The sequence below is a fragment of the Pseudophryne corroboree genome, chromosome 10 (assembly GCF_028390025.1).
Source record: "Pseudophryne corroboree isolate aPseCor3 chromosome 10, aPseCor3.hap2, whole genome shotgun sequence".
Classification (NCBI taxonomy): Eukaryota; Metazoa; Chordata; class Amphibia; order Anura; family Myobatrachidae; genus Pseudophryne; species Pseudophryne corroboree.
Window position 1 is genome coordinate 201,301,402 of NC_086453.1, and position 20,842 is coordinate 201,322,243.

Genomic DNA, 20,842 nt, shown 5'->3' on the forward strand with positions numbered 1-20,842 from the left:
TACAATTTGCAGTGGATGACAGTCAGACTAATCAGATACATTGTATTGCTGATAGCTTGGTGTGCTTCACTTCAAATTTTACACCTAAATGTTTGTAAATGGTCCCTGGTGTGGTATTCATCACTGTCATATTGGATTCACAGGGCCGATCTGATAAGGGTTAAGCTAGAAGGTATTTGTACATACCTTACTGGTGATCCTTTTAAACTGCTGTCACTATGGTCAGGGGTTAAATGAGTGTGACCAGTAGTAATTAAACTCAAGCTCCGGAAAAATAGGGGTAACATGAGAGAGGCTGAAGGTTGACGTGTATCCGTTACATGCTGAGATCATGTTTCACTTAGGTACATTGAGTTAGACAGCTGTACATGTGTGATTATTTGTCGCTGCGTGAGGTCTTTTGTATGACTGAATTGTAAAGACAGGATCCTATTCTCGCACATCACACTGCTACACAAGACCCCTTTCAAGTGCTGCTTTGTACTGAACCCATTATATTGTCTTTATTCCATAGATTATTGTTCTCCACATAGAACATCACTGCTGAGTAGGTTGTTAGTGATTTATCTATTTATTGCTAGTAATTAACATCTGCTATTTGAGTAGTACTCATACTTGTTTCAAAAATGGCTACTTTATTAAGTTACTACATTTTTTACCTGTCACTCACATACTCTAGCTACAGCATTCCGCAAAGAGAGAACGAGGAGTTAGATAATCTAGTAGATAAGTTAATAATGTCTCCTGCACTGTAGGCGAAGATAAATGTAAAGGCAATGTAATATGGTGAGTGAGGAACAGGTCAAATTTACTTGTATTCGTTTGCAAAAAGCTTAATGAATATTCAAGTTAATAAATAAATTGAAAAAAAAAATCTAATGATTAAAGACAAAATATGTAATTACCACAGGAAATTCATAGGCAGGGCTATAATTACGGGTCTTGGTGCCCCTGGCAAAGTGAAGGTCTTGACCTGAGTTGGTAGAGAGGGGGGCATAACCTGAAGTGGAATCAATAAAGAGGGGGCATTACCTTGCTGAGTCATTCAGCTTCAAGCAACATGGAGACAGTGCCGCTCCAAGCAGTCCTATGCACAGTATTGCTCTGGAGGGAGATGTTATCTTCTAAAATTCTAGTCACATTCTTTCATGACCTGGTATTTGCCCTCATTCCGAGTTGTTCGCTCGCTAGCTGCTTTTAGCAGCATTGCACACGCTAGGCCGCCGCCCTCTGGGAGTGTATCTTAGCTTAGCAGAATAGCGAACGAAAGATTAGCAGAACTGCTACTAAATAATTCTTAGCAGTTTCTGAGTAGCTCCAGACCTACTCCTAGATTGCAATCAGCTCAGTCCGTTCCGTTCCTGGTTTGACGTCACAAACACGCCCTGCGTTCAGCCAGCCACTCCCCCGTTTCTCCAGACACTCCCGCGTTTTTCCCTGACACGCCTGCGTTTTTTAGCACACTCCTGGAAAACGCTCAGTTACCACCCAGAAACGCCCCTTTCCTGTCAATCACTCACTGACCAGCAGTGCGACTGAAAAGCGCAGCAGAATCCACAGCAAAACTGCTAAGTTTTTAGTTAAATAACTAAGCGCATGCGCAATTTGCAACAAATAGCAGCATAGCGAAAAACGTCAACGAGCGAACAACTCGGAATGACCCCCATTGTCTCTTACACCTAAGAAAACCAATGATATTATGCTATTTTATACTCCCCTGAATGATGTTCTGCAGGGTTTAGTCAGACTGATATATTTCTCTATACTGACAACACTAGTGCAAAAAGGTCAATAAGGAAGCTCACCCCCTCTCTGGTGACAGGGTGCAGCTCCTGATGTCCACTGTCCAGCAGTGATAAGGTCCTAGATGGCAAGCTACAGACTCCTTATTTCGGAATCTTCAGGGCCGATGTCTCTTCCATCATCAATGACAGAGCCCGACACCCTGTGATGTGCTGTCTGAGTACAGTCACCAGACCTGCCCACTAAGATACAGAGGCTGCAGCCTGGCGTTAGACATGGGAAGCTCAGTTCCCTCTCGTTGGTTGTCAAGAATCCAGACACCACTGAACAGAACAAATCGAGCTCAATGTTGAATGATCGGTAAATTGCAACATGTTAGAAATCCCAGACTTTGCAATTCCGGTTATGTTTGAGTCAGAATTTGCAAATCATGTATCATCGCCAAAACGCACAATCGGGCGACAAATTGTTGACGTATGCACTCTTTAGTCAGTGATTTGAAACAATGACTGCAGTGATCCATTGGCAGCAGTGTGTCCTTTCACTATTTCCATAGCTTCTACTATTCGCCAAATTCCATGACAATATGGACATAGAGCCTAATGGGCCCTACACACTGGCCGACATGACTGCACGATATGAACGATCTTGTTCATTAATGAACGAGATAACGTTCATATCGTGCAGTGTGGAGGCTCCAGCGATGAACGATGTGTGGCCCCGCGCTCGTTCATCGCTGGTCCCCCGTCGGATGTACATGCAGGCCAATATGGACGATCTCGTCCAAATTTGCCTGCACTTCAATGCAGCCGGGTGATGGGGAAAGTGAAGAAACTTCACTCCCCCTGTCACTGCCCCCCCCCCCCCCCCCTCACCGCCGGGTCGGCCGTATCCGCCATCGGACAGCTCGGCGGTGGATCGACCAATGTGTAGGGCCTATAACACAGGTACAATATGTAGGCATTGGCATTCAGGTGAATTGCTCTATTGTGGGCAGGCTTTCATTCATTGCATAGAAAGCAACAAAAATATAGGTGTTTAATGAAATTATCACATATCTCAATACTGGGGTTACTATAATGGAAATTAGGCAATTTAACAGCCATAAATAACTCTCCATGATAATGCGTACAACAGTAAAGGTGAGTCCGTTACCAAACAAGGTAAAAATAGTTTGATTACTTATTCTGATTTTGAGGTATTACAGTACCTGAAAATTCAGTTTTCTATGACAGTTTGTAAATACAAGCTCATTTTTAAAATAAGATGCTCCTAACATTTTTTTTCCAGGCTGTAATTTGAGGTAACAGAATCATCATATTTTGGGTAATGGAATCACATTACAGATGTGTCCTCCTATAACTAACCTCAACTAGCATGTTGACACATTCCAAATTATGTAATTTTGTCCTTAAATATTTTGTAAAACATCCTATACAATAAAAGGCTAACGCTGCTCCTCACCTCTATGGGGGGGTTTCATATGTTTTGTGTGCCGTTGACCACTAGATAGTGCCTGACGGAGCAATTCAAGTGTTGCTCCATTCAGGCCTGCAGAGCTGCCAGTGATGACATTACTATTATGTTGTTTTGTCATTTTGTTGGGCTGGTAACGAGTAGTAATATAACTAATAGTAGTTGCATTAGTACAGGGGTGGGGAACGTCTGACCCGCAGCCGTATATGGCCCGCACAGCCTCTTCACCCGGCCCGTGGCTCACCTAACCCAGGAGGGAGATGTCGGGCGCCCGGCTCCTTCCATTCAGCAGCAGTCCTGCTTCCGGCTCAGGCAGTGTGTGGATGTGCGCTATGGGAGAGACATCATGACGTCTCTCCCATAGTTCCAAGGAGCGGGTGGCCAGACGAAGGGCAGCGCGATCCGGAAGCAGTACCGGGGCTGATGAGTATTGTGGGGTTGTGTGTGTGTGTGTGTGTGTGTGTGAGCGGCACTACCAGGGGGCACATCTACTGGAGGCATATCTACAGGTGGCATACCTACTGGGGACACATCTACTGGGCGCATAACTGCAGAGGGCACATCTACAGGTGGCACAACTACAGAGGGCATATCTACTGGGGGCATAACTACTGACTGGGGCCATAACTACTGATTGTCGGCATATGTATTGGGGCATAAGTACTGGGGTCATACCTACTAAGGGCAGGTTAATTTTTACGTTGTTAATTTTTGTATGGCCCCCAAAGGATTTTATAAATATCCAAATGGCCCTTGGTAGAAAAAAGGTTCCCCACCCCTGCATTAGTAGGTAGCAAACATTGTAATCAGTGCACTTTACTATGCTTGTTACCCACTTGGTGATTTTGTTACAATAGCATAATGATTCCGTTACTTGTCATACTTTCACCAAATTTATGTAGATGTATCGCCAGGATGTCCCCGTCTTGCAAAAAAATAGTGAAATAGTGAAATCCTAGGGGCATATGTAATAGGGTCCGAGTTTGCCAGAAGTGCGGGATGCCGGTCAATCTCTGATGTTTTTTTAAAGCGGCAATCATTTACAAGTCAAAACCACCGCACCCCCAGCAAACTTGGACCCTATTACATATGCCCCCTATAGTCAATTCTGGAAGCTGCATTTATCAATTTTGTGTACACAGACAAAGGGGTAAATTTACTAAAGCTTCTAAAACAGAGAATTGGTGGTGTTGCCAATAGCAACCAATCGGATGCTGTCTATAATTTACTAAAAGGCAATGTAGAAATAATAGACAGCATCTAATTGGTTGTTATGGGCAACACAACCAATTCTCTGTTTTAGAAGCTATGGTAAATTTACCTCTAAGTAACATGTCTTTGAAAGCTGATTTATCAAGGATAACTTCCACAAGATAGCACTTTAGCTATTTTGATTTTTTTTATATGGGGCTTTTTGTGGGCTGTTGGGTAATGATGATTTGTCCATAATAGTGGTGGCAGTTAATGATGATTTGTTCATAATAGTGGTGGCAGTTGTATGAGTAATAGAGTTTATTGTAAAAAGATGATTCAGTTACCCTATTGCTCTCAGTGGGCAAAAGATAACTTTATAAAACCCATATTATGAAAAATGTGTTGTCCATTTCTGATTTTCAAAGGCATTCTCTTACATGGTGTTTTAAAAATCAAAGTAAAAATGTTTTCAGCATAATATTTTTTTCTTACGTTCTAGGGGATACTGGGAATCCATTTAGTACCATGGGGTATAGATGGTTCCACTTGGAGCATGTGCTGGCTCCTCCCTCTATGCCCCTCCTACCAGACACCGTTTAGAAAGTGTGCCTGATGGAGCCGGTCACATCTCTGGAAGCTCCTGGAGAGTTTTCTGCATTTATTTAAAAAGTTTGTTATTTTCAGGCAGGACTGGATGGCACCAGCCTGCCTGCTTCATGGGACTTAGGGGGGGAAAGGGGATGGGCCAACCCCACTAAGGGTTAATGGTCCCGTTTCCCGCTGACAGGACGCTAGATCCTGAGGGAACTATTCGCAAGCCCCACCACGGCGAGCGTACATTCCCGCAGCATGCCTCCACCCCTAACAGAGCCAGAAGAAAGAAGAGTGGTGAGTACTAAGATTCTGCAAACTTTATGGTGGAAGCCATTAAGGAGATAGGTTTGCTTAATGCACGCACCACAGCTATGGCAGTGTCGGCACTCAGGGGAATATGGCTATGTCAGTGGACTGTTGCCGCGGACTTCAAAAAAGGTGTGGAAGGCCTGCCTTTCACAGGTGAGGCCTTATTTGGCGACAAACTCGACAAGTGGATTTCATGAGCTACTGCAGGTGAATCCACATATCTACCTTCTGCAGCTCCGCCAGCTAGAATGGCCTACTGAGGACCCAATTTACACTCCTTTCGGACTGCAAAGTTTTGTGGCAAGACCAGAGGTTCTTCTACCGCAGCCAGGGGTGCTAGAGGTAAACCACGCAAATCAGTGGCTGCTGGTTCACAGGAACAGAGTGTCGGATAAAATTCTTCAGCCACACCTGAGCAAGATCTTGGGCTACAGACTGGTGTTCCAGGATCTCCCACTCACAGATTCTTCAAATCAGGCTTAACAGTTTCACAAGAGGCAAGAATAACCTTACAAGACGCCATTCAAAAACTGTCACAGACTTAGGTCATTATTCCAGTTCCACTTCATCTACAAAACAAGGGTTACTATTCCAGCTTGTTTGTAGTACCGAAACCGGACCGTTCGGTAAGACCGATTCTGAACCTCAAGTCATTGAACTCATACATAAGAGTATTCAAGTTCAAAATGGAGTCTCTGAGAGCGGTGATCTCAGGTCTGGAAGAGGGGGAATTCCTAGTGTCTTTGGATATCAAGGATGCGTTCCTTCACATCCTGATCTGGCTGCCTCATCAGGCTTATCTACGGTTTGCACTGCAGGACTATCACTACCAGTTCCAGGCCCTGCTATTTGGTCTCTCCACGGCACCGAGGGTGTTCACCAAAGTGATTGCAGAGATGATGATGCTATGCCGCAAACGAGGAGTGAACGTAATTCCTTACCTGCACGATCTTCTGATTAAAAGCTGTGTCCAGGGAGCAATTGTTGGAGAACATTGGTCTCACAAGCAGATTACTCCTGGATCATGGGTGGTTTCTGACCTACCAAAATCTCACCTAGAACCAATGCAAAAGCTTAATTTCCTGGGAGTCTCAGAGAGTGTTCCTTCCGTTGGAAAAGGCTATGGTAATCCAGTCGATGGTTCGTGCTGTCTTGAAGCCGATCCGAATCTCAGTACATCTGTGCATCCGCCTTCTGGGGAAAATGGTGGCCTCTTACGAACCAATTCAGTACGGAAGGTTTCTTGTGAGGACCTTCCAGCTGTATCTGTTGGACAAATGGCCGGGATCACATCAGAGGATTCGTCTGTCGCCAAAAGCCAGGATCTCCCTCCTGTGGTGGCTACAAACTTCTCACATAGTGGAGGGTCGAAGGTTCGGGATTCAGAATTGGATTCTTCTGACCAGACGCAAGCCTCTGAGGTTGGGGTGCAGTCACCCAGGGGGTGCAGTTTCAAGGAAGATGGTCAAGTCAGGAAATCATTCTTCAAATAAACATCCTGGAACTCAGGGCTATCTTCAACGCCCTTCTGCAGGCCTCATCTCTTCTTCAGAATCAGGCCATTCAAGTTCAGTCGGACAATGTGACAGCGGTGACTTCCATAAACTGACAGGGCGGAACAAAAATCAAAGCCGCAATGTCAGAGGTGTAAAGAATTCTCAGCTGGGCGGAAAAACATGCTGTGGCGTTGTCGGCGATCTTCATTCCAGGAGTAGACAACTAGGAAGCAGATTTCCTCAGCAGAAACGACCTGTACCCGGGGGAATGGGACCTCCACCCGGAGGTGTTCCAGTGGCTGATGCGTCAGTGGGGTTATCCACAAATCGACATGATTTATTATTTATTTATTTATTAACAGTTTCTTGTATAGCGCAGCATATTCCGTTGCGCTTTACAATTAGAACAACAGTAATAGAACAAAACTGGGTCAAAAACAGACAGACATAGAGGTAGGAAGGCCCTGCTCGCAAGCTTACGATCTATAGGGAAATAGGCATAGATACACAAGGATAGATGCTACCTATTGCATAATGGTCCACCAGATTGCTAGGTTCTTAATGGGTTGTATGATGATACCCCACAAAGTTGGCCAAGTGTCAGGAGGGTGTGAGACTAAAGAAAGACAAGATATGTGATGTTATGAATACTCTACAGAGGATGTAATTAGATAGGGAAGCACTGAAGGTTATGTGGGTGGGTCTGGATCTTGATAGGCTTGTCTGAAGAGGTGAGTTTTCAGGGAACATTTAAAGGTTTGGAGACTAGAGGCGAGTCTTACTGTGCGTGGGAGGGCATTCCACAGAGTGGGTGAAGCCCGGATAAACTCCTGTAATTTTGAGTGTGAACAAGTAATGCGTGTGGATGAGAGACGTAGATCTTGTGCAGAGCGGAGAGGTCGGGTAGGGAGATATTTTGAGATGAGTGAAGAGATGTATGTTGGTGCAGTTTGGTTAATAGCCTTGTATGTGAGTAAAAGTATTTTATATTTAATACGGTAGAATACCGGTGACCAATGGAGGGACTGACAGAGCGGATCTGCAGACGATGAACGTCTGGCAAGGAAGATTAGCCTCGCAGCTGATGGCCTCTTGACTCAACAAGAAGCTCAAGCGGTATTGTTCCAGGTCGAGGGACCCCCAAGCTGTAGCTGTCATTGCTCTGGCAACTCCGTGGGTCTACCGGCTGGTGTACTTGTTTCCTTCCATTCCTCTGATCCCAAGAATTCTCAAAAGAATAAAAAGGGAAAGAGTTCAAGCAATTCTCATTGGTCCGGACTGGCCGCGATGGGCCTGGTATGCGGATCTTCTCGAGATGCTAAACGAAGATCCGTGGCCTCTTTTGCAACAGGGCCCATTCGTTTATCAAGACTTACCATGGCTACGTTTGACGGCACGGAAGTTGAACGGCTGATTCTAGCCAGGAGAGGGATTCCTGACAAGGTCATCCCGACTTTGATCTAAGCCAGGAAGGGGGTAACGTCAAAACATTACCATCATATCTGGAAGAAATATGTCTCTTGGTGTGAGAGCAGAAAATATTCTACGGTGGAACTGCATCTGGGACGTTTCCCGCTTTTTCTGCAGTCGGGAGTTGATGTGGGCCTACGCCTAGGCTCCATAAAAGTTCAGATTTTGGCCTTGCCTATTTTCTTTCAGAAGCAATTGGCTTCTCTCCCTGAGGTCCAGACGTTCTTGAAGGGTGTTCTTCATATACAACCTCCCTTTGTGCCTCCCACGGCACCTTGGGATCTCAATTTGGTTCTGCAATTCCTCCAATCAGACTGGTTTAAACCGTTACAGGAGGTAGATGTAATGTAAAATATCTTAAATGGTAGACCGTCACACTGTTGGCCTTGGCTTCAGCAACACGTGTCTCGGAGCTAGGGGCATTGTCTCATAAGAGCCTCTACTTGATTTTCCATGAGGACAGAGCTGAACTCAGGACTAGTCAGCAATTTCTTCCTAAGGTGGTGTCGGCGTTTCATATCAACCATCCAATTGTGGTTCCGGTTGTTACTGACACCTCTGACACTTCAGAGTCTTTGGATGTTGTAAGGGCTTTGAAGGTATATCTTAAGCGAACTGCTCATCACAGGAAATCGGACTCGCTGTTTTTTCTTTAGGATGCTAATAAAATTGGGTGTCCTGCTTCAAAGCAGTCAATTGCACGCTGGATCAGGCTCACTATCCAGCATGCTTATTCCACGGCAGGGTTGCCGATTCCGAAATCTGTACAGGCTCACTCTACTAAGTCGGTGGGTTCCTCTTGGGGTGTCTCTGCATTACTGCCAAGCAGCTACTTGGTCAGGTTCGAACACGTTTGCCAAGTTTTACAAGTTCGATACCTTGGCCTCTGAGGACCTTCAGTTTGGTCAATCTGTTCTGCAGGAACCTCAGCACTCTCCCACCCGGTTTGGGAACTTTGGTACTTTCCCATGGTACTAAATGGATTCCCAGTATCCCCTAGGACGTAAGAGAAAATAGGATTTTAATTACCTACCGGTAAATCCTTTTCTCGTAGTCCGTAGGGGATACTGGGCGCCCGCCCGCTGCTTCGTTCTTCCTGCACGGTTACTTGTTTAAGTACTGTTGTTTAGTTCAGCTGTTGCCGGTTGTGCTGGTTTCGAAATATCACCACTTTCCTTCTCTATTTCTTTCTCTCAAAGTATGTCCGTCTCCTCGGGCACAGTTTCCTAGACTAAGTCTGGTAGGAAGGGCATAGAGGGAGGAACCAGCACACGTTATAAAACTTCTATAGTGCCCATGGCTCCAAGTGGACCCATCTATACCCCATGGTACTAAATGGATTCCCAGTATCCCCTACGGACTGCGAGAAAAGGATTCACCGGTAGGTAATTAAAATCCTCTTTATTTAGACGTGTGGTTTTACATTGCTTTACCCATAATCCTTTGTTGTGGCCTCTCACTGTGCTCTGGTTGTCCTTGTAGGGGCTGACGTCGTGGACTGGTTGTACACACACGTGGAAGGCTTCAAAGAGCGCCGGGAGGCCAGAAAATACGCAAGCAGCATGTTAAAGCATGGCTACCTCAGACACACCGTAAACAAAATCACCTTCTCAGAGCAGTGCTACTATGTTTTCGGAGACCTGTGTGGTAGTGAGTACCAAATACACTGCCGTCAATGTGCGCTTTCATAACACTAAGCTGTCTGTGACTGAAGGGATGCAAGAGTGCTCTTACACAGTAATAGTTATGGTGGCATGTCTCCTGTTGGCCACCATGTATTCTGCCTATTGTTACTTGTACCTGTATTTACAGTAGTAATTAGAGTGGTGTGAGGCACAATGGCAAGATGGCTGAAAATGTAAGTTTTGTGATTGTACCACTGTATTATGCTAGGTTACTGAAGAACTAAACTAAACAAAAACTAGATAGCAGCATTTAAGCAGTTTTTCTTTAATATATGATTAATCTGTCATAAACAACAGCTGCAGTATTTTAATCAGTAAATGTAGCAGAGCTTCCCGTGCATTTTTTTTCTACAATTCCTAGCTTCAAGCAGTGGGAAAGTAGTTTAGGATTTCCATCTTCATATGTCTTTCTATTTGTCCATTTCCCCTATCTTCTCATACTGTCCATTGTTGTCCATTTCCCCTATCATCTCACACTGTTCATTGTTGCCCATTTCCCCATTCATTTTACATTGTTCATTGTTAGCAAAAGATTATTGCTAATGATGATAAATGTGAAAATACTATGGGCACTAGAGATAGAGACGAAACACCAATCAAGCAGGATTGTGAAGTTGGAGACAAGTTTGGGTGTAATCGAAGACAGTAGAAATGTCCAGCTTAAACTATATATATATATATATATAGAGAGAGATAGATAGATAGATAGATAGATAGATAGATAGATAGATAGATAGATAGATAGATAGATAAGATTATTAATATCAGTGGTCGCATCAACGCATGTACAGGTGTCTATGACTCATCCTTCCCCATTTATAAACCTTTCCCTAATCACTCTCATGCTTCTCTAAACATATGAGCCTGATCATTATTTTGCAGGAGAGAAATGCTAGACCATGGCTCCTCAACCTGCGGCCCTCCAGCTTCTCTGGAACTACACATACCAGCATGCCCTGCCTCAGATTTAGCATGCCTTAATAGCAAAACTGCGGCAGGGCATGCTGGGATGTGTGGTTCCACAGCAGCTGGAGGCCGCAGGTTGAGGACCCATGCGCTAGACGATAGAAGGAGAAAGCCAATAGTGTTGTTGACCAAGACAAAAACAAAACAAAAACAGAGGCCAGCACAGCAGTGTTGGTTCTCTGGTCTGAAAATAATAAAGTTGTATTCAAAACCGGAAATAAAACTAGCTGCATAGTGAAGCGGCTGAAGTGTCCATTCCTCTTAACATTTTAGTAGAGTATGGCAAAATATTATATTACGCCATTATAATTACCACATGCAGCCACTGTCACTGATGACGCAACTCCAATAATTACCCTATGCTCCATCACCCACCACACTGGGATAATTAACAGTCACCATATGTAGCCTTCTCATATTACACTGCGATATAATTAACCCATTCTGCTGCCATCGTTTACATGTATTCATCTAGTTTATGACCTAAACTACTATTTGAACCTTTATATATAGTACATATAGCGCAATAATAATTTACATAGAATGCTTGTGAAATATACATTTGACATTTATGAAGGAGTTGGAGTCAGACAGTAATAAGATAGAGGAGACGAAGGTTTAGGGCATAGCTGTTACCAGCCAGAGATGCTATACTTTTATTATGAACAGTTTTTGTATATAGTGTTTTTGTTAGAGGTATGGACCCCTTCAATAAGACTGAAGTTTTATAGACTACTGTTAACCCCACATCCCAGACCCGATACATATATATTATTAAGTAATAATATTAACATGAGATCTGAAGCTGGTGCCCCATTCTGGACCATTGCTATGCTTGTAAACCTAAAAGATGTATTTTGATTAACCATGAGATCCCCAGGCATAAAAGACTCATACTTTTACACCATGAGACCCACCGAGTTGATGTCCCTATCTTCAGTGTGTGCAACATCCTGAGGCCTCTCTGTTGCTCAGTGAGAGAACTTCGCCATTGTATACAACCAAGTAATTAATTCTTATTCATATTATACTGAATGAGTGCCCATTTTTGTAACAGTTATATATAAATCCAAAAATATGATCTAGTCATAGCAAGCAGTAAAATAATTTTAGGCAAATACATGATTTATAAATCATAATAGTCACATTCCAAATTTCAATTATGAGAACACCAGAATTATAGAAGACAGCATCTCGTCTGGTCTGGCATTTTGCCTCCTTGATATTCACATCCTTCCTTTACATCCCACATATTCAAAATCATCCATGGTATATTAGCTCACAAAGCATCATACAGTAAATTAGTTTGGAGTCTCATTGGACAACATTCTTTTGGTTATTTGTATTTATAATGGTGTTACAATTGTCACTGCACCCACGAAACGGGTTTGTCTCTCAATGCACGTATTCGCTCCGGTTTATTAAAGTCTCTAACTTGAGGTGCACACATCAATTACACATTATTGATGAGAACGCTGCCTATCTATTCACTAAAAAATAATGACATCACTGAGCCTGAAAGTGTCCCATGATGTCACTGGTAAACAGGGAATTGATTGGCTGCCTTCCTTCCAATTACATGTGGCACAGCTACTGTGTGCAACAAATGCATTTAAATGATAATGGTAAGATTATTTACACCAGAATAAATAATTGATAGTCATTTGTATTTGCTTATCAGATGTGGCAGCACTGAATATTAACGATGGGTCCAGTGGTACATCTGATCAGGACACACTGGCTCCTCTCCCTCATACAGCCGCTCCCTGGCCACTAGGCCAGGGGTACCCCTACCAGTATCCTCTAGTGCCACCTTGCTTCCCCTCAACCTACCAAGAACCAGGATTCAGCTATGGCAGTGGCAGTGCAGGAAGCCAGCATAGTGAAGGTAAGTCCCGGATGCCTCTACAGTGCCCCTTTCCTTTCTGTGCTTCATGCTTTTTGGTGTCCTGCATGCATGCCTTTTCCATTTCACAAACATACATCATCTAAGCCTTTCTCAGCATAATCCACGTTGTGACCTGTACTTCGCTTGACCAAACCATTCACTTTCATCATAAGTCATGGTATGCCTACAGCTCAGTGCTGCCCTCTGTAGTTATATTTAGTTAAAACCATATATGGACCGCAGAGCACGGGCCTCGTATGAGGCTTTCAAAACTGGTCATGTGGATGTTCTTTGGATGAACATGAAGACAACAGATGGCTAAAAACTCTAATTCTAGATTGTAAGAAGCTTCCACTTTCTCCTGTTGTTCGGTCAGTGTTACATACAATATGATAGCTATAGGTTTGCATGCCTAAGGCAGTGGAGGTGTAAGGTATATGTGGGATAAGTAAGGAGAGAGTTGTGCAGGTGTGTGTTATACAGTTCAGTAAGAGTGCTAATAATAATAACCTGTTCCTTTATCCCCTGCTGTATCCTTTGCTACTAGTAACTGTGTTATTCCCTTGTTTTGTGCTGAGCAAGCATTAGACTGAAGGATGCATGGAAGGAATGGAGGAGTCTAGGTCATCGGTAAGCTTAAATCTCTGGCCCCAGCACCAGAGTCCAAGCATGTCCTTGTAGCCCTTCCTCTACCCACCTAGACTGTCCCCTTTCTCCAGCATCGCAGGTGTCATCCTTACCCGGGTGACAGCCAGGAGTAAGAATACATGTGAGCTTCAGTCATTCTTAGGCGCTGTTTCTAATTCATTCTAAATGCACAAATAAAATATACCATAGTCATTATAGGGCCATGGGTTATACATTCTAGGGTTGCATTATATCCCTTTAATCCAGGAGTCCTATGAATTACACATATTCTATGGCTGGCTAAATTCAAGCCTGTATTTCACCTGGTTTTTATCAGACACAGATCCTGTATAAACCGTAGGTGTCCCCGATTAAAGGGATATTATGGCAAACCTAGTTATGACTATTAAATTGGTATAAAAACGTTCCTGAAAATGTATTTCACAAGCATTGATTTACTCACCATATTCTATTAAAACATACACCTTCTTACGGCCTATATATTGCTTTATAAATTGGCTTTTGTTATGCATTCCATTATTGTAGGAATCTGATTAAAAAAGAAAGCAATACATATCAGAAGGGTGATAATATATAGGATATAGTATAAACTAGAAACATGGACACTTCTAAAGACAATTTAGAGGAAGTTTCCATTCTTGCACTTTGATAGAATATTCCTGTATGTACTGGGAGGTTATCCTGTGATTATATTTTATATCATCATATATTATCGTTCTGGTGTAACTTGGGAAAAATCATCAGCTTGCAATAGACTAATCAGCACTCATATTTGAGTTCAGAAAATGTACCTATAGCACATTTCTTTTTGTGCAAGTGCGCCTGTTTAATTTGAGAGGAGATTGTAGTCATGACATTGGCACACCAATCAATAAACCTGATTTTAGCAGGACAGTTTGAATTTGGGGGCTCTGTCTCACTGCCACGATTGGCACTGCATTGTCCTGATCTAAACAGCAGTGAGGCATGTAAAGTTCATGGCTCCTCTGTGCCCCCAGAGATGTGGCCACTCCTCCTCCATCACATAGCCATGCTCCCTGCTCTGCACTTACCATGTAGGCATGTGTGCTGTGGCAAAAAAAATGCACATAATATGCTTAAATATGTGCTTTCCCTTTATAGATCGCACCTGGGCATTCTACTAAAATCTTAGGTGAGACCTGTTTTTTGCTACTCTGGAGAACATAAAATTAGAATTCCTGACAAAAGTCATTCCAATCCCCCCACCACACACACCAACCAACTAGGGAAGCGCCTGCTAAATTCTTTCTCTTTACACCTAAAGTTTCAAATAAGTAAGTATCATGGACCTCAAAATGAAATGTATTTTCTCTAACGTCCTAGTGGACGCTGGGGACTCCGTAAGGACCATGGGGAATAGACGGGCTCCGCAGGAGACATGGGCACTTTAAGAAAGAATTTAGATTCTGGTGTGCTCTGGCTCCTCCCTCTATGTCCCTCCTCCAGACCTCAGTTTGAATCTGTGCCCGGACGAGCTGGGTGCTGTTTAGTGAGCTCTCCTGAGCTTGCTATAAGAAAGTATTTTGTTAGGTTTTTTTATTTTCAGGGAGCTCTGCTGGCAACAGACTCCCTGCATCGTGGGACTGAGGGGAGAGAAGCAGCCCTACTCTCTGCAGATAGGTCCTGCTTCTTAGGCTACTGGACACCATTAGCTCCAGAGGGATCGTACACAGGATCTCACCCTTTGTCGTCCGATCCCGGAGCCGCGCCGCCGTCCCCCTCGCAGAGCCGGAAGACAGAAGCCGGGTGAAAGAAGCAAGAAGACTTCGAAATCGGCGGCAGAAGACTCCAGTCTTCACTGAGGTAGCGCACAGCACTGCAGCTGTGCGCCATTGCTCCCACACTACATCCACATACTCCGGTCACTGTAAGGGTGCAGGGCGCATGGGGGGGGCGCCCTGGGCAGCAATTAGAGACCTCTTTGGCAAAAGTTTGCATATATACAGTTGGGCACTGTATATATGTATGAGCCCCCGCCAAAAATTGTACATGAAAGCGGGACAGAAGCCCGCCGTCGAGGGGGCGGGGCTTCTTCCTCAGCACTCACCAGCGCCATGTTTTTTCTCCACAGCTCCGCTGAGAGGAAGCTCCCCAGCCTCCCCCCTGCAGATACACGGTAGAAGAGGGTAAAAAGAGAGGGGGGGTACATAATCAATATAAACAGCAGCTACTGGGTTAACATTAAGTTACTGTGTTATTCCTGGGTTAATAGCGCTGGGGTGTGTGCTGGCATACTCTCTCTCTCTGTCTCTCCAAAGGGCCTTATGGGGGAATTGTCTTCAGATGAGCATTCCCTGAGTGTGTGGTGTGTCGGTACGTGTGTGTCGACATGTCTGAGGTAAAAGACTCCCCGAAGGAGGAGATGGAGCAAATATGTGTGTGAGAGGGTGTCTCCGTCGACAACGCCGACACCTGTTTGGATATGTGTAATTAAGTGCTAAGGTGAATTTATTGCACAAAAGATTAGAGAACCGACAGGGAATCTACCCATGTCTGTCCCTATGTCGCAGAGACCTTCAGAGTCTCTCAATGATCGCTATCCAAAATAATAGACACTGATATCGACACGGAGTCTGACTCCAGTGTCGACTACGATAATGCAAAGTTACAGCCAAAATGGCAGAAAAGTATTCAATATATGATTATTGTAATGAAAGATGATTTGCATATCACTGATGACTCATCTGTCCCTGACACAAGGGTACACATGTTTAAGGGGGAGAAAGCTGAGGTAAATTTCCCTCCTCTCATGATGAAAAAGAGCGGGAATCTCCAGACAAGAGACTGCAGTTTCCCACAAAGAATTCTCAGGGAGTATCCTTTCCCCACTAGGGCCAGGATACGATGGGAATCTTCCCCTAGGGTGTCACGTTTGCCCAAAAGGTAGCCCTGACGTAACAGCTATTCTCAGGGATCCTGCAGATAGCGTGCACATTCTGGTACACTACTCAGACCGGCGATTGTGTCGGCATGGGTTTATAGCGCTGTGGCAGCGTGGACAGGTACCTTATCTTCAGAGATTGAGACCCTAGTATGTATATATATATATATATATAGAGAGATATATTAAAGATGCTGTCTTAAGAGATATATATATATATATACAAAACATGCCCAAAGAGACATGAGTCTACTGGGTCCTAGAGTCAAAGCTATATCGATTTCTGCTTGACGTGTCCTGTAGAATATGCAAGGGACAGATGATGCCGACTTAAGAGGCATATGGAAGGCTGAGGATTGTGTGGAGAAGGGTTCTCGGACCTGGTCTCCACAGCTATAGCTGGTAATTCTGATATTTTGCCTTATATTCCTGCACAGCCTAGGAAAGCACGACATTATCAAATGCAGCCTTTCGAACAAAGAAACAAGAAAGTCCGAGGTGCGTCCTTTCTTGCCAGAGGCGGGGACAGAGAAAAGAAGCTGCACAACACAGCTAGTTCCCAGGAACAGAAGTCCTCCCCGGCCTCTACAAAATCCACCGCATGTCGCTGGGGCTCCACAGGCAGAGCTAGGCCCGGTGGGGGCACGCCTTCGTAAGTTCAGCCACAAGTGGGTTCACTCCCTGTTAGATCCCTGGGCAATAGATATTGTGTCTCAGGGATACAAGCTGGACTTTGAGGAGATGCCCCCTCAGCGACGGCCCTGCCGGCTTCCCCCCACGAGAGGGAAACAGTGTTAACTGCAATTCACAAATTGTATCTTCAACAGGTGGTGGTCAAGGTTCCCCTCCTTCAACAAGGAGGGGGTTATTATTCGACCATGTTGTAGTCCCGAAACCAGACGGTTCGGTCAGACCCATATTGAATTTGAAATCCCTGAACATATACCTGAAAAGGTTCAAGTTCAAGATGGAATCGCTAAGAGCGGTCATTGCAAGCCTGAAAGGGGGAGATTTTATGGTGACTCTTGACATAAAGGATGCATACCTTCATGTCCCCATTTATCCACCTCATCAGGCGTACCTCAGAATTGTGGTACGGGATTGTCATTACCAATTTCAGAAGTTGCCGTTTGGTCTCTCCACGGCCCCGAGAATATTCACCAAGGTAATGGCGGAAATGATGGTGCTCCTGCGGAAGCAAGGTGTCACTATTATCATGTACTTGGACGATCTCCTCATAAAAGCGAGATCAAGAGAGCAGTTGCTGAACAGCGTATCACTTTCTCTGGAAGTGTAACGGCAACACGGCTGGATTCTATATATTCCAAAGTCGCAGTTGGTTCCTACAGCTCATCTGCCTCTCCTAGGCATGATCCTAGACACAGACTAGAAAAGGGTTTATCTCCCGATAGAGAGAGCTCAGGAGCTCGTGACACTGGTCAGGAATCTATTAAACCCAAAACAGGTGTCAGTGCATCACTGCACTCGAGTCCTGGGAAGGACATCATACGAGGCCATTCCCTTCGGCAGGTTCTATGCGAGGACCTTCCAATGGGACTTACTGGACAAGTGGTCCGGATCACATCTTCAGATGCATCGGTTAATCACCCTATCCCCCAGTGCCATGGTGTCTCTCTTGTGGTGGCGGCAGAGTGCTCACCTTCTCGAAGGTCGCAGATTCGGCATTCAGGACTGGGTCCTGGTGACCACGGATGCAAGCCTCCGAGGGTGGGGGGCAGTCACACAGGGGAAAAATTTTCAAGGGCTGTGGTCAAGTCAGGAGACTTGCCTTCACTTCAACATCCTGGAACTAAGGGCCATATACAACGCCCGACGTCAAGCGGAGTCCCTGCTTCGCGACCAACCGGTTCTGATTCAGTCAGACAACATCACCGCAGTGGCTGATGTAAACCGCCAAGGCGGCACAAGGAGCAGGGTGGCGATGGTAGAAGCCACCAGAATTCTTCGCTGGGCGGAGAATCACGTAAGCACACTGTCAGCAGTGTTCATTCCGGGAGTGGACAACTGGGAAGCAGACTTCCTCAGCAGGCACGACCTCCACCCGGGAGAGTGGGGACTTCATCAAGAAGTCATCACGCAGATTGCAAGTCGGTGGGAACTGCCACAGGTGGACATGATGGCATCCCGCCTCAACAAAAAGCTGCAGAGATATTGCGCCAGGTCAAGAGACCCTCAGGCGATAGCTGTGGACACACTGGTGACACCGTGGGTGTTCCGGTCGGTCTATGTATTTCCTCCTCTTCCTCTCATACCCAAGGTGCTGAGAATCATAAGGAAAAGAGGAGTGAGAACAATACTTATTGTTCCGGATTGGCCAAGAAGGACTTGGTATCCAGATCTGCAAGAAATGCTCACAGAGGACCCGTGGCCTCTGCCTCTAGGACAGGACTTGTGCAACAGGGGCCCTGTCTGTTCCAAGACTTACCGCGGCTGCGTTTGACGGCATGGCGGTTGAACGCCGGATCCGAGCAGAAAAAGGCATTCCGGATGAGGTCATTCCTACGCTGATAGAGGCTAGGAAGGATGTGACGGCTCAACATTATCACCGTATATGGCGAAAATATGTGGCTTGGTGAGAGGCCAGTAATGCCCCTACGGAGGAATTCCAGCTGGGCCTTTTCCTTCACTTCCTACAGTCGGGAGTGACTTTGGGCCTTAAATTGGGTTCCATTAAGGTTCAGATTTCGGCCTTATCCATTTTCTTTCAAAAAGAACTGGCTTCTCTGTCTGAAGTTCAGACGTTTGTAAAGGGAGTGCTGCATATTCAGCCCCCTTTTGTGCCTCCAGTGGCACCTTGGGATCTTAACGTGGTGTTGAGTTTCCTGAAATCACACTGGTTTGAACCACTCAAAACGGTGGAAGTATAATATCTCACGTGGAAGGTGGTCATGCTATTAGCCTTGGCTTCGGCTAGGCGTGTGTCAGAATTGTCGGCTTTGTCACATAAAAGCCCTTATCTGGTTTTCCATGCGGATAGAGCAGAATTGCGGACCCGCCCACAATTTCTGCCGAAAGTGGTTTTATCCTTTCATATAAACCAACCTATTGTGGTGCCTGTGGCTACTACTGACTTGGAGGATTCCGAGTCACTGGATGTAGTCGGGGCTTTGAAGGTTTATGTAGCCAGAACGGCTAAGGTCAGGAAAACAGAATCTTTGTTTATCCTGTCTGCTTCCAACAAGCTTGGGGCGCCTGCTTCAAAGCAAACTATTGCTCGCTGGATCTGTAACACGATTCAGCAGGCTCATTCTGCGGCTGGGTTGCCGCTGCCTAAATCAGTTAAGGCCCATTCCACAAGGAAGGTGGGCTCTTCTTGGGCGGCTGCCCGAGGGGTCTCGGCATTACAGCTTTGCCGAGCGGCTACTTGGTCAGGTTCAAACACCTTTGCAAAGTTCTACAAGTTTGATACCCTGGCTGAGGAGGACCTTGTGTTTGCTCATTCGGTGCTGCAGAGTCATCCGCACTCACCCGCCCGTTTGGGAGCTTTGGTATAATCCCCATGGTCCTTACGGAGTCCCCAGCATCCACTAGGATGTTAGAGAAAATAAGATTTTACTTACCGGTAAATCTATTTCTCGTAGTCCGTAGTGGATGCTGGGCGCCCGTCCCAAGTGCGGACTTCTTCTGCAATGCTTGTATATAGTTATTGATTAAATAAGGGTTATGTTATAGTTGCATCAGAGTTTATCTGATGCTCTGTGATTGTTCATACTGTTAACTGGGTAAAGTTATCACAAGTTATACGGTGTGATTGGTGTGGCTGGTATGAGTCTTACCCTGGATTCCCAAAATCCTTTCCTTGTACTGTCAGCTCTTCCGGGCACAGTTTCTCTAACTGAGGTCTGGAGGAGGGACATAGAGGGAGGAGCCAGAGCACACCAGAATCTTTATTCTTTCTTAAAGTGCCCATGTCTCCTGCGGAGCCCGTCTATTCCCCATGGTCCTTACGGAGTCCCCAGCATCCACTACGGACTACGAGAAATAGATTTACCGGTAAGTAAAATCTTATTTTTTCACTTGTGTACACAACGCAAAGAACAGAAGTGCACCTAATCTGTATTCAGTCATTAATGCCCTGATCAGCCTAGCGCCTCCCATCCCCACAGGGACTGCCATTTTACAATGCTTAAATGGCATATTTGTGCAAAATGACTTGCGCTACAGGAGAACAGGGCTCTTCTGGTCTTTCCAAGTAACAGCACCTGAAGCAATGCTATGCTTTGCATTGGTTGTTCCTGCAGCAACACTAATATTGAGGTTTCTCAAATGTCCACAGCACCCACAGAGCTTGCTCCTATGTGGAGGTATGCTACTAATCATGGGGATGGTGCATTTGTGTAACCTCTCCTACTAAGATGAAATAAATATATATATATAAATATATATATATATATATATATATCTTGTAAACCATGCCACCAGTCAGATAAAATGAGAATATAGTAGAACA

At 45.0% G+C, this 20,842-nt stretch overlaps 1 protein-coding gene across 4 annotated transcripts in view; it reads left to right on the forward strand.

Annotated features, from left to right (window-relative positions):
- DVL1 (dishevelled segment polarity protein 1) overlaps positions 1–20,842 on the forward strand; it is a 533,415-nt gene that overhangs the window by 490,421 nt on the left and 22,152 nt on the right. For 2 of the 4 annotated variants that reach the window (XM_063943025.1, XM_063943026.1), the window contains exons 13-14: positions 9,765–9,932; positions 12,615–12,821. In XM_063943025.1, the coding sequence (XP_063799095.1) occupies positions 9,765–9,932; positions 12,615–12,821 (375 nt within the window). Of the gene's footprint in view, positions 1–9,764; positions 9,933–12,614; positions 12,822–13,403; positions 13,452–20,842 lie in introns of all 4 variants that reach the window. The other 2 variants (XM_063943028.1, XM_063943027.1) reach the window with 2 other exon arrangements.